This window comes from Homalodisca vitripennis, chromosome 2, assembly GCF_021130785.1.
Source record: "Homalodisca vitripennis isolate AUS2020 chromosome 2, UT_GWSS_2.1, whole genome shotgun sequence".
In the NCBI taxonomy this organism is placed as follows: domain Eukaryota; kingdom Metazoa; phylum Arthropoda; class Insecta; order Hemiptera; family Cicadellidae; genus Homalodisca; species Homalodisca vitripennis.
This window is the reverse complement of record NC_060208.1, coordinates 46587929-46602944: the sequence shown is the minus strand read 5'-3', so window position 1 is coordinate 46602944 and position 15016 is coordinate 46587929. Positions and strand designations below refer to the sequence as shown.

Here is a 15016-nt window from a genome sequence, read left to right as displayed (position 1 = left end):
GCAGATTCTGACGGTTGGAGCAGAAAATCACCAATTGCAGGAATATTATTTAAGAGTGCAGCAATGCCTTGCACCAGCTACTCTAGTGAGTGCACTTATTATGAGCACTAGTGAAAAGATGGGTGACATGAGTGAGCATATGAATTTCTACAGTGGGATGAGTGGAACTTAACTGTAGTATTGTACCCATGAAATATATAAACAAAATTATTAAAAAACCCACATTAACCTATTCATTAATTTTAAAATTAAAACAGCAAAAAATTAATGTAATAGCCCTTACATATACATAAAATGAAGAAAACTAGATTGTTATCGTAGTTTTTAATCTGAAAGTTTGAAGCTTCAAACCTAAAACCAAATGTGTTAATATAATATCAAGAAATATGTACTTGTTTTACTTTTCTTATTAATTATAATAATTTACTACCATTAATATAATAATATCAACACAGGTTATATGATAATACAGTTTCGCCAATAAAGAAGTATTGTTATCATAATTTAACACTGTTTAACAAGTAAAGTAGAATGAATTAAAACAATTTAATCACTGAAAAATTATGTTTTTGAAATTTTCCTCTGGATAAATGCTTATTAAACATTAATCTTTGATTCACCTTGTCAAATCTGGTCTAATCTAATGTATGTTATCAAAATTACTGATGGTTTGATCTAAATTATTGGATGTTACCTAAATTTTTATTGGTGCGATCGGCTTTGGTCGGGGTAATGTATTTTCTTTATTTTAAAGAAATAGAGCCCTTTAGGATAACTTCCATGAAGACAGAGGAATTAGAGGCAAAAATGGAGTTTATGGAATTTTGTAAAGAGGTTTAAATAAAAATGTCTGAGGATAAAAATATTTAATTAAATATCATTTTGAAACATGATATGTTTTAATAGTTTTTTAAGACAATACAATTTTAGAAATAAAAAATATACTATTCCCTCCAGTCATCTTTTAAATACTATACAATTTTCAACACTTTATCTTCAATAGATTTTTGTGCCTGATTTGAGGTGCCCCTAAATTGTACTTCAAATGTCACCACTCTGTGTGGAATGATGAAAATGTCTCAATTTTTTCCCCCATATTCAGAAAAGGAATCTTAATATGTTCACTACTGCGGCAGAAGCCTTACAGTGCCGACAGTAGGGAGAGTAGTTGGTCACACTGAGTACAGAGCAGTAGTGAAGGTGTTAAAAGGGCTGTGACCAAAATTGTGCTTAAAAACTAAGAAAGAGTGATTTCAACCGAAAATCAATTGCACCACCTTGACCAAAACTTATCCTATTAATTACAAATTGCCTAATCTAAATATGTTAAATAATCAAAGTAACAATCCTGATCCCTTATTTATCCCCCCAACTCAGTGAGGATCATGAGGTCAAAATCGCTACAATTACGGAAAGGGAATCTGTATTTTCACACATTGTCAGGCTCTTAGAGCTCTGAATTTATATGAGTTTAAGCCTGGTAGGGACTGATTTGTTGTCCTGCAAATCTTCAGGATGGAAAGACACAATTGTCTCTCTCTCTCTTCTTCTCTTTTTGTTGGGCATCCAGACATATGGATATTAGATGTAATCAGGGTTTACCAATGAGGAGACAAACAAAGGTTTGTCAACACCACTGAAAAACATTCATAGGGCCAGAATCGTTCTGTGGAGTTTCATAGAACCTTGCAAATCAGGAAATCAATTCTTGGGCTCTACATGCATTAGAGGATGTGATCTTTGATTGTTGATCTTTGAAAGGGTAGGCTCTTACTTTTTTATACTTTAAAGCTTGTTGCCCATGATATCCTATAATTATAAGGCATTGGCAACTGAAGATGCACTAAAATGGATGGGGAACTGTTTTCTGATTTTAGAGACAGTGTTAGGAGATTGCTGAGTATACTTTGTGTGACTGTTTCAAGTGGAATGGAAGAGAACTACATTCCATGACACACTAGCTGGGGTTGCCACAAATCTTTCTGCAGAATTGTGTGCAGTTTACAGCATTTTATAGGGCTTACGGTTTCTAGGAATCTCCCAAACACAGAAGAATGTGAAAGGCCTTAAAGGTTGACATGCCTTGGAAGTCTGCCCTTCTTGAATATAACAGAATAACATAGTTCAGAGTCAACCCATAATCAAAACTAAGCTTCCAAGCCTACCTTAATCTTGTTCAACTTAAGCTCACCTGACTAATTATTGTAATCTAACATAACTAATCTTTATCTATGGTAATCTAATAACATCTTACAAAATCCTGTCAATTCTAAACAAACATATATAATTCCTAACATTAGTTAAAATTGTCCGTAGCTTAATCTTGATTTTTAAGTCCCTGAACCCACTAGTGCTTTAGTGAGTAAGTGAGTAAAGAGCAAATAAATAAGTGGTAACTTACCCTCGTTCTCGGAGTGACTCCAACTGCTTGCCAGTGAGTCTCCGAGGTTCTCCGCTGGAATCCACTGCCACTGCATCCAATTCATCGAAACTGGGTGCCACAAACAGATCACGCAGATTGTTGGGCCTGTGCTGTCTGCGTGCTAAGGTACAACAATTTTCCCCTCCTCCTCCTCCTGTGCATACAATTGTGACTTTACACACACCTCTATAGTAAAACAAAAAATCAAATTTACTGAATTCTTTATAAATAACTAGCACCCGTGTCTTCACTTGCAATTTCATTTTGAAAACAATAACACTTGAATTTTCCTCTCATAGTTCACGATACTTTATTGAATAGTTATAACAGTTTCAGAAACAACTGACTATTTTATCACCTGAACTTATTTTACTTACTCAATGAATTTATTTTAGGCCAGTGTGGAGAAATCCTGTCTATAGAGAGACAAATGTCTCTTAGCTTTTCAGTTAACACAATTATGATGTAATAAATATATAGCATTTTACTATAATTGATTAAAATTCCAATAAAAACAAACCCAGACAAAGAAAAGCTTCTGCACATAACATGACATTTGAGATTTGTGAAGGGTAACTGACAGATGAAAAACTACAAACAATTAGTATCACCTTTTTAAACGAGTATAAATTACTATGTAAAAATCGAATGGTCTGTGTGTTCAATCTCGTAAAAACTACTGGACCCATTTTACTGAAATTTGACATGGACATTCTTAGAGCCTCTGGTTAACACATAAGGCATTCTTATATAGAAAACCCTTCAGGCTAAATAAACAATAATAACAGTTATCAGGTTCGAAGTTGATCATGTTAAGGTAAAAAAGAAATTCAAGATTTCAAAATTAAAAAACAACCAAACATATGCAAAAACAGAATACTTGCTAAATAAAAATTTATTATAAACAGAAATCTTTAATATTTAAAAATTTATATTTTTGTTTTGCTTTATCAATAAATATGTTTTTCTTTAATTATCTTTCTTCCTCTAAGGGTTCAGACAGTTCTCAGCTTTACTACAGCAACAATGTTATTAGCTGTTAAAAAATAATTACAATATCTTTTTATTCGTTTCTGTTGGAATATATAACCATGCAGACATGTTGAAAGTAAGCTATCATTAATATGCTATAATGTATTGGACAATTATGTCATTCCCTTTGGGTAAAGTTAATTTATATTTTTTGAAAACGCCTTGTAGCCTCATCTGTTATAAACATATATTTGGGCACTGTTGTACATGTTGTAATAAGCCATCAACATTTGGAATTATTCCTATTTTGTGGTGAACTATATCCACATAAAATATGTACAGTATACATCTTGTATTCTGCCTTATACTTTCACTGGCACTTACCACTGCAAAGGAATGTTATAATTTCTTATATCTGACTGAATGTAGTTCTAATGAGTCCTTTTCAATCATTAAACCCTTGATAAACTCAAATTGGCAAACTCAAGTAGGCCTTTATATTTTGGCACTATGCAGAAATTTGTGAATTTGTAGCCAATGCTTAAATGTACACTATCTATAAGTTGTGGTAATCTGTAGATCTTTTAATACAGTAGGAAATGCACACAAACTAATTTTTCTACTCTTCTATATTATATTATATTATATTTCTTGGGATATTTTAAGTTATCAACTCTTATAGTGACATATAATTTTATCAATTTCTATTTGAAATGTGCTGTGCCCTTCTATTGCAAAATGTAGAGTTTTAGGGGAAATTTGGGGTAGCTTTACTTTTTTAAACACACTCTTCCAATTTTTATCATGTGTAAAGAATAAACTGGACTAAAAGAAATTTAAATATACTGTTTTTAAATTATAAAATTTACTTACTAAAAACCAAAGTTATGATTTCATATTAATTCATAATAAAAATGTTTAGTAATAATTTTAGACACACATTATATGTGTAAAGTTAAAAAGATTTGCTGTTAAACTAAAATTCCAAATTCAGCAGTTTCAAAAAATGTTAAACATTTTTGTTTGTAAGATTTATTATACACAAAAGATAGCAAAAGCTTATATAATAAGAAGTTAGCTACATTTATAAACATTATAAATAAATAAATATATATATATATATATATATATGTCCATTATTGGGCTGTAATGTATGCTCCCAACGTATATTTTTTACATTAAATTACACATTAGAATTTACAGATTTACATTACATAAAAAATATAAACCAAATCTATACTATCAGATTATAACAGTGTCAAATATACAATTTCTTCTAGATTTATAAAACACAATAACTTCATAAGAAAATGAAAGATGTAACCTAGATGTAACTTCCTACCAAACAAGATGAAGAAGGAATGTTGTCTGACCTGTGATGTATGGTATGTCTGCATTGGCAACACTGGTGTGGGACGGAGCTGTAGCGTTCACTGGAGGAGGTAGGATGATCGGAAACGTTTTCCAGTGGTACAGAAACTGTTCACCAACCTAAAAATTGAAACATGGAGTAGTGGATTTAAAAAATATATAAGCTGTATTTAAGATGTTGTGAAAAATAACTTTGATACAAAAACAACAGATAAGTTACTGAGAGGCCTTTTATTTTTATCACACAATCCTTAGGAAAATGTGAGTATATATAATTACAATATGTTAATCATTATTATTATGAATTACATTATTATATCATCATAGCATTTTATTATATCACAGCTTGCATGGCACAGAGGAATATTTCAATACAGAAAACTTTTCAGCAGAGCATAAAGATAAATCTTGGCCTTCAAAAATAAGTGTATTTTAACATACACTTTTTATCACGCTTTGATCAATGCCACTCATATCTTTGTTGTAACAAACAACTATGTTAGGCCTTTTTCTCACCTCTCCCCTTCTAAATGTTACCTCCTACACCATCTCAGGGCCATTTGAGGTGAAAATGTTCTACAGCTTTCGCTTATTTCACCATTTCATCACAATAATGGCATCTTTTTGACGGCTTATGAACTGTTCCTGTTTCAACTTCTCTTGAATCACAACTGGGGTGTTGCCAACTCTATTTGATTGTAAAGTACATGTATGTTTGATTATTCACGAGTTACTCAGTCTTTGACCACGGCCTCATCTTATGAGTGATTTCCCTGGTTTACAAACCTTGACACAATTTGCTAAAATATATTCACATGCTCAATTTTATGCAATAATATACTCTTAGCACAATTAGAATAGAGTTAGAGAATATACTCGTTTTGTCCATTGGACAAAAATAAACAACCTGTTTTACTTCTTCTGTCACTATTGTCTACCTCACAGTCCATTTCACTGTTAGTAAACTCGTGCTTTCGTTTTCTGTTTGGTTCCCTATTGGTACTAACACATCAGCAAATATCACTCATATGACATAACTGAATTCTAAAATTAACTCAATCAGTAATATAGCGGGAACAGAGAGCTAAAAAGGGGTGCAGACTGACAGCTGCAGTGGCGTGATCAGTGAGCAGCTTTTAAAACTCTATTGTGACATCATTGAACTTGACTTACCCAGAATCAAAATTTGCCCCAGACATCTCAAGAGACTGATACAAAAATATAAAGCCATTAAAACAGATCAGTGATTTGCCAAGAGAATGTAAGTAACAGAAGAACCACTGTCCCAAATATGAGCCAAATCTATTTTAGGGGCCTCAAGTAGTGCATATTGAGAGGCACTGGTCCAGGGGTAAAAACCATATGGTGAATATGTGGGATGGCTGGTCTATATTTGAATATTTTTTTTATCATTGAGTTAGTGAATGTTAAATCACAATAGTGTTTATGAACTGCCAGTCAAATTACAAGAACAGCTGTTCAAAATATAATGCAGTTAGTTTCCTCACATTTATATCATCTGGGTTTTCAAATCGGAACAAATGCCCACAATAATAATATAGTATGATGGCATCAATTCTTTTCTAGAAATATAGAACTGACTTTCAGTTTTCCCAAATCCATTTAAACAAAAAAAAAAACCTTTAGAATTTTTGTTTCTCTTATGAGAGTATCAGACATCACTCCTGAAGTGAAGGTCTATGAAGAATTTTATAAAATTAACCACATTGTGCCATGTAGTGTTCACACATGTACACTTGCATTTTGTGTGTGTATAGTGTTAAAATGTGTGTATAACACTGAAAATGTGTTCTGGAGGTTAGAACCAGTATACACTTCAGACTTGAAAAAAACATAAAACATATTTCTCCAAGAGAATTTGTAAAAATCTAATTACAACAAAGGAAACAAAATGTATTAGATGAAAGAGTAAACATAGTTAAAATAGGAGGAGGGTGTAAAGATGAAAGGGTGGTAAAGGGACCAGGGGAGGGAGGGAGAGGATAATTAACAGCTGTAAAAGAGAGAAGAGACATTTTCCTAACCACCAACACACAAACTGTTGCTGATGTAGAACCACTTTTGTCTCAAAGTTGCTTTTACTCTTTCCTGCAATCACTCCAGTTACATTTTAAACACAAGCGTTGACTGTACTAACTATCTAGATTTTTGTCCCAAATATTAGTTAATTAAGTTTTAGACACGTTATTTTTAAATATTTCCCTTTCATTTCCTTCAAGGTTTATCCCTATACATAAGTTTAAAATACAAATTTCAATTTCTGTTTAAATGCGTATTTTGGGATCAACAGAGTAAAAAAGTATTATTTACAAATATGGCACATTTGTGATTAAGTGACAGCAAGACCCTACTTGCTGTAGTTTAAATAAAATGTTATATTTATTACGATTTAAAAATCTCAAAACCCAGATTTATTTGTGAATGTTGAGTTTGGCTCCAATTTACTTTCTTCTCAGTGCAGCATCTGGAATCCATAACCTTAGATAGTAACTTTAATTATATCTGTAAGCTTTCAATGTCTGAAGTTTAAATTTGTACTGTTTTAGAAAAATCAAATAACGTTTATAGCTTTATATTTAGCAAACCATACATTCTAGGACATTTCAGTTATTATAAAAAACCTTGGTATGATACAACTATCTATTGCTACTATCTGTTATAGAGCAAGGTAAGTCGAAATATAACAAACACGGTATGTTAAGTAAGAAGAATGTTTATATTTCTTATTTATCTCAATTTTACAGTTTGCAATAACTTATTTTAAACAGGTATATCTAAATAGGTGCAGTCGGTAAAATAATCTAAAATTTAGTGGTCAAGATAGTAGTCCACTTGTAAAATATACCACTGTCAAATTCTTATGTTTTGTATTGTTTTGCGTATCTCTGATGTCCATCGAAGCCACATTATAGTAAAATAGACTCAAGTATTTTACTATTTATAATGTTGTGATAATGAAAATTGATAAGATAATAAAGCTCTCTATCGAAATGAGTTTTGGTCAGACATGGCCAGTGTACTGTCAATGGTGTTCTCTTTACCTAGTGACTGTGCCAGCATCCCAGAGATATGGTACAAGATATGCTTTATTGTTTTCTGTATACGGTACTATTAAATTTCCATTTCTTAAATAAAAAACATCCATTTTTATTAACTGAAACACCCAACTGAGAAAAATGTATACACACAACAGAAAAATCCTGAAAGGAGTTGGATTTATAAAGAACTAGTTGTTCCGCTTTTTGTAAGCTTTGCTCGTGTATGAGCACTTCTGGTTCAAGTGAATTATATTGTCAACGCTGATGTAGAATTTACCTTGTTGACACTATCAAGAAAATCTGCCAAAAGTGTGATGTAGAGTTTACCATATTGACACTATCAAGAAAATCTGCCAAAAGTGTATGTTTATAGCCATTGTACACATACATGTACTTAATAATAAAGTGGTCTAACATTCAAGCTATAAGGCCAAGAAAAATACATATACATACAAATTTTCATAATGATCGGTCAAATAGTTTCTGAGTCTATAAAGGACAAACATTCATTTATATATATATATGTATATATATATACATATATATATATATATATATATACATATATATATATATATATATATATATATATATAGATAGTTTTAAAACAAAATACTACTTCACAAAACTTGTAACAAAAATACAAAGAGAGAAGGTAGAATGGTTTCAAATTTATGTAAATATAAGTTCATTTTAAATAACTGCTTTTAAACATAAATAAATAATCACATATTTGATTTTAAATCCAAAAATATTATCTAGTGATTGAAAGTTCCAGCATTTATTCTAAAACATAGGACATACTGACGAGTTATGAACAACTTATAAAAATCCGTATTAACAAATATTTTTATAAACTTATTATTTTAATAAACACACTGTTTTCTTTAATTCTTTATGTTATCATAAAAGAAACACTTTTACAATACACAAGAATCTAAATTAATCTATGACAGTACTTGATCTGTACGAATAAGGCAAGTTTATCCACTACACTACTTTATCTTTAGACACTTTCAATCTCAAGTAAATACTATAAAATGAGGTAAAATATGAAACTTTTCTTTAAGTAGATAGAGAATGTTCCCTAAGAAAGAAATCGATCATCAGAAGTGCTAATTTGGTAGGAGTCAAAGAGGGAATATATCAAAAGGGTTAACCCTTTACATAACATGTGTCCATTTAGATATAACATCCTGAGTGTATTTATTCTCAGTAGTGTGGCTCACTCATCATATACTGTTAAGTAAAAAGTTAAAAATATGGAATGATAAATTTGTCTTATCATATTTTTTCTAGCTTAACACATTTAAGACCAACTGCATGACATGCAAATGAATGTTAATTAACATCAGTTAACTATATACAGATCCTGATAGTGGTGATTTTACATCTCTTTACCTAGTGATATAAACATATAATTTTTGTCAAACCAGTTGTTTGTCGGTTGGATGGTTATGTGCAGGCTAGGAAAAACATGGTCTGATAAAAATTAACTGTTTAGTATTTGTTTAACCTCTTTATACTCTCCATCTGATCTAGTGTGGCTGATTATCTATTTCTTTCTATCGAAAAATTCTTCTATCAATTTCAGGAAAGTCAGGTTGTGTGCTTATACAATATAAAGTGGCTCTTACTTTCTAGACTACAAATTACAATACCAAAATTGTGAGAATGTGTCCATTAATAAGCCCAGACCCATTTAACCCTCCACCTGATTACAGCACAGACATTCATTTACACCGCTTGTAAACTGATAAATAATACGGCACAGCTGTCTGTCAAGGTTTTACTATTATTACAGGAAACCGATAACATTATATGGATATAACTTGCACCAATGGATTCCTCTGCTCATAAATAAACATTAATTTCATATAATTTATATTCTTAATACTACGTGTTCATTTATCTAAATGCCACATGGCATGCAGCTGACCAACTGATGCCTTGGTCAGTGTTGACATTTTATGTTGCCACTTTTGCTAGACTTTTATGTAGTTGTTTATGAATCATTGTTTTGTTATAAAATGGACTTTGGGCCGTCTCTCTTAGATGCAACACATAATCCAAATGAGACAGGTGATGGTGGTCATTTACTCACATATCTAGATGGAAAAACTAAACAATTTGTTTTGTTTGGCTCTGTTAATCCAAGTATAAAAAGAAATAAGTGTTTTCTGGAGTCCCAGTTGCAACTGTGACATCAATCCTACATGTCAGCATAAGCTGGAGCTCCTAGCCTAGCCTTACACATTCAGTCAAGAGGAAGAGACCTGACACCAGTGATGACTAAAAGAAAGCAGTAAATTCAGTTTTTATCTAAAAAGATTTAAAAAAAAATAGTTGATAAGTGTTTATGTTATATCTATTTGTTCACCATAAAACTGTGTACATTTTGTGTATATGAAGGATATACACTTCCTCAAGTTATGTAAAAGCTACAAGTGAAACTTGGAAAAATAAAAAACTAAAAATAAACATTTTTAAATTTATAACAAGCAAGGCTCTGATAAATGCATTTTTGTATTGTTTTAAAATGTGTTACAAGTTTACAAAAAAATGTTATATATAAACACTTATTCCTTACTGTTTAGAATACACATTTTTATTAAAATATCTTAAATTATTTTGTACAAGAACAGATACTATTCTGTGAGTTTACTAAAATCAGAGGGTTAAAATATTGTTATTCTTGAAAACCATATTTTTGTGAAAAAGTTTCTAAAAACAGGCTAATGGTCTTCCCTTTAAATTAGGTATTCTTCAAATTTCTCCCCTTTAAGCAATACGTGTTCAAAAATGGCACAAGCAACAATTTTCTAAAATTGCAGTTCAACAGTTATAAAACAACAATTTGTAATCTTTCATACATTTGCCACATTAGCTTAGGGATGGTTTGATTTTAATAAAATTTGCCAAGTAGGTCTAACATATATCTTAAGAAAACTTTAATTTGTTAACTTTTTAATCCAATAAATTAATTAAGATTTTCATTTTATCTTAAAATGTATACACACAACAGAAAAATCCTACATCAAACACATTAATTTTTATATTACATTTTTAATTTCACAACATTAGATTTCAAAGATAGCACAGCTGGAAAACAGATTACATAATGTCACCTAAAAATTATTACACTAAAATAACAACACTATTATATTACACTAAAAACATCAAACAATTGTTAAACAATAAAATGAAATAAAGAAGACACTATGTACGCCTAACACAATAACAAGATTTAAAGAATAATACAATAATATATTAGGAATTATTTCAATAGTACTTTGAATTTTCTTCATTATTTTAAATTTGTATGTTGTAAATAATTTGTCACAACAATTGTGACTAACAAAAATAGCGCATTTTCTAAAAGTGTGAGGCGGTGATAAGAGTACAAATGTGTATTATTACATCTTATGTTGTAACAATGTTTATGTTGGCAGTTTAACAAATGAAATTAATAAATCTTTTTTGTAAAATAACATTCCGTCATGAAGGCCTGAATAAAGTCAATCACTCTTAGGCTCTAGTTTTTAAATTTATAACTAATTTAGAAAATGAAGGAAAAGTTAATCTGCAGTCCTATAAAAAAAATGTTATAAAATCTCTTTATTTTGTATATACAACTCGAAATATGAATGGCAAATAAAGCATTCAGCCAACCCGGACTCTCACCCAAAAATCCTGTTTGTGGTAAATACTATTTTTGATGTTTCTAAAATGAAAGTGTGTGACTTTTAGTAGAACATTCATTTACATTTATTATTTAAAACTGCAATTAATAACAAAAACTGTACTAGTTAAAGTATAATTTGGTGAAATGTTCAGTTTTTTTCAATATGATAAAAGTTTGAAAGCTCTTGGAGACTAACTTAACTGAAACTGATATTATCAACAAATTATTCCAATTAAACTTTCCTTCCAGAATTTGTGCCAAGTGTATCCCAATGTTGTTATGAATGCTTCATTAAGTTGTTGTTAACTTCAGAGAATTTGAATTACTTAGCTCTTGTTATTTATACTGCTTTATTTCAATGCTTTGTAATTCTAAGATCAAAGATATTTATAAATGAAATATTACACATCATGGAATCATAAAATAAAACATCACGTATTATAAAAATAGTGTTTCAAATTGAGAAGCTTGATTATAGAACATTATTAAAGTGGATAAGATAGATGTTTGACAAATCTCTAGGTATTTTACTTGTTAGAACTAACTGGTTAAGGATAACAGTGGAAATTAAATCATTGTTTATATAAGCACATGTTATTTCAATCATTCAATCATTGCAACAAAATGTTACACGTTATTAATAAAAGTACGTATTTTAAATTTATTTTTCAACCAATTAATTTTTGCATACCAACAATGCATCACAATTTTGTACTTATAGAGATTTTGGCCTCTTAAAATTCTTTTTTATATGTAAGTTTTCATGAAACTTGTGATTATAGTGAAAAAAAATGGTTAATAGTAAGTTGAATCCAAAGATACGATATTTCATTAATAGCCCATACAGTAAGCTAATTTGGTATGAGATCGTGCTTCACATGTGACAAAAGGTATGCATGAAAACTTGATCAAATACCAAACAGCAACATTGGATGAGTAATGAATGATTTGTTTCATCATACTTCATATAAGAATTGAGAATAATGATAAACAAACCTTTAATTCCACACAATTTTTTCCTTTTATCTTTTGAAGCAGTTGATTCTTCAGGCTTCTAACAAAATACCTTTGTTTTACTGCCATCCACACACACAAAAATAGCTCCTAAAGCAAAATACAGCAAGAAATAGTGACATAACCTAGTTCATATAGTTATTTAGAATTATATTCCATTGATTTTATATAGATATAAAAAATTATACTAGTAGAAAAATGAGCAATTTTCAACACAATGCATGTCTGAACAGTCTGTTTAATTCAGAATGTTGAAAAACATTTTAAATTTTGTTTCTAAAGTTATGTTCTTAAATGATCCTTATACAATCCTTGTCCATGCACAATACAACACTGTAATTTAATTAATTTCTAAGTTATGATATTTTTAGAAGAATATCATTCAAAGATACAACAAACTGAAATAGAATATATGGTCGGTATTTTATTTTATCTCATTCAACCAAATTCTGAAGTTCAGTTATACTATTTCCTAACATCCTATAAACAAAAAGATAATAAATGGAGAACATAAACAAAGTTTTTCATTAATAAAATTTTAAAAATTGCTTTGTTCATTCAGGACAACATTGAATAATGCAAATGAAAACTATGGAAATCTTCACTCTATTATCTTTACACACATAAATAAATTTCACAAACCAAAAGAAACAAAGCCTGCAGTCTTGGCAATCTATATTTCAATAATGTGCAAACAAACAGCACCAGTAGTTGCCAACATGGGTTGGCAAGCCTGTAATATAAATAAGAAGTGATGAGTGACTTTGTCCTTCACTTGTGTTTCCTTTCAGTATACTACTACTAGGAAATAATAGGAAGTTTCTACTTTAATTTCCGTTAGTGTGGCTACCCTGTGTAATTTTGCAACTGTTATATTCAATTTATGAATTTTCTTGAAATTTTTGTGTGCTTTTAGAATATTTTATTTGATTTTTGTTCTTGAAAACAATAAATAAAATTACTAAATAAAAATATAACTATACTTAATATATGGAAAGTCTAGCTTGGGTTATCAAATGGTCTCTGAGGTTTCAATTGCAATTTTATACAGAATTAAAATTACATCTTAGTAAATTATTTTATGCAATCATGTAATTTTTTTAAACAATTTAAAGAACTACAAATAATAAGAATTTAATAAAAATTACTTAAACTTAAAAAACTTCTCTTAAATTACATATTTTATGTAGAAGTTATAATTTACATATTTATAAAAATCGTATACACTAATAATGTTAAGAAAACAAAATTTTCTAGACATACACATTGAAAATTTAATTAAAATTTTACTATTCATATGAATTTGATCATGGTTTAAATATATATTTTACCCGAAATCAAAAATTAATGTTTTATAACTTTTGAATAACAACTTTCAAAGAGTATTTTTTTTAATCCTTTTGTAATTAGTTAAACTTTAATAGGCAGTAAGTTAATTATATGTGTATTATGTATCAAACTCAGCATGTTCATCAGTACTGCACATGACACGAAACTGATTTTCTATACGCAATCCACAGATTGAAATTAATTGAAAAATCATCTCATTATTCTACAAAAAAGCTGTACAGTACTCTACCTAACTCTATTAAAGCTATAAGTAATATAAATTTATTTAAAGAGTCAGTAAAGACTTATTGAGAATGTAAACAGTTAAGTTTACTAAATATACTTTACATCAGTAAGTAAATAAATCTAATACAATATAATTTTAACTATAGTAAAAACTATTGTAAATTATATAAAATTCGGAAAATGAGTACAACGGCAAGTCGTCAGGTAACTTAAGTTAATTTTTAAAATAATTGATCATTTTCTATTGCTTGGCAGCAAGTTAAAAAATTTTTCTCCTGTGTATATTGGGTTTTTACAGAAAAAAATGTAAGTAACGTTGAGCAACTGCCATATTATTTCTGTTTCTCATATTATAACTGTGGTTCTCACCACTTTTGCCTAAGCTATAAGTACGATTTTTCACTGACATAGTTTCATATATACATATATATATATATATACGAAACAAAAAAAGGTAGGTCTATGTTTCATTTTACATAAACCTACATTTTACAAATTTTACAAGAAAGATAAAAGGTAGGAATAAGAGACTAGATTTTTGGTTAGCATCTCATGTATACAAATTGGTTAGAAAAAATAGAGAATATGTATTTACAAATGCTGTTTTAATAAATGTGATATAAATTTACAAAACTGTTTTGTTCAGAACCAACCGTTACTTTCTATTGATTTTAACAAACTGTAAACCAAACGTTAATGCTATCTTTATTGTAAAAAACACATTTTATTCAGTATTGTTTTTAAGAAATTTGGTGTTTAAACATTAGAAAAGCCTCCACTTACGAGGCAGACAAAACTTATTTTACTTTTTACATTAGAAGTAATATAATACTTAAGAAGTACTTAAGTAAGAATATCATATAAAAACATTCATTCGAATTTACTATGATGTAACTTTAACCAGATAAGTATTTGAAA

At 29.5% G+C, this 15016-nt stretch overlaps 1 protein-coding gene across 2 annotated transcripts in view; it reads right to left on the bottom strand.

The window, feature by feature from the left end:
* The window catches only part of LOC124353884, a 148769-nt gene that overhangs the window by 52121 nt on the left and 81632 nt on the right, over nucleotides 1-15016 (bottom strand). For both annotated transcript variants that reach the window (XM_046803927.1, XM_046803928.1), the window contains exons 4-5: nucleotides 4768-4885; nucleotides 2402-2576 (exon numbers count right to left, since the gene is read on the bottom strand). In XM_046803927.1, the coding sequence (XP_046659883.1) occupies nucleotides 2402-2576; nucleotides 4768-4885 (293 nt within the window). The remainder of the gene's footprint in view (nucleotides 1-2401; nucleotides 2577-4767; nucleotides 4886-15016) is intronic.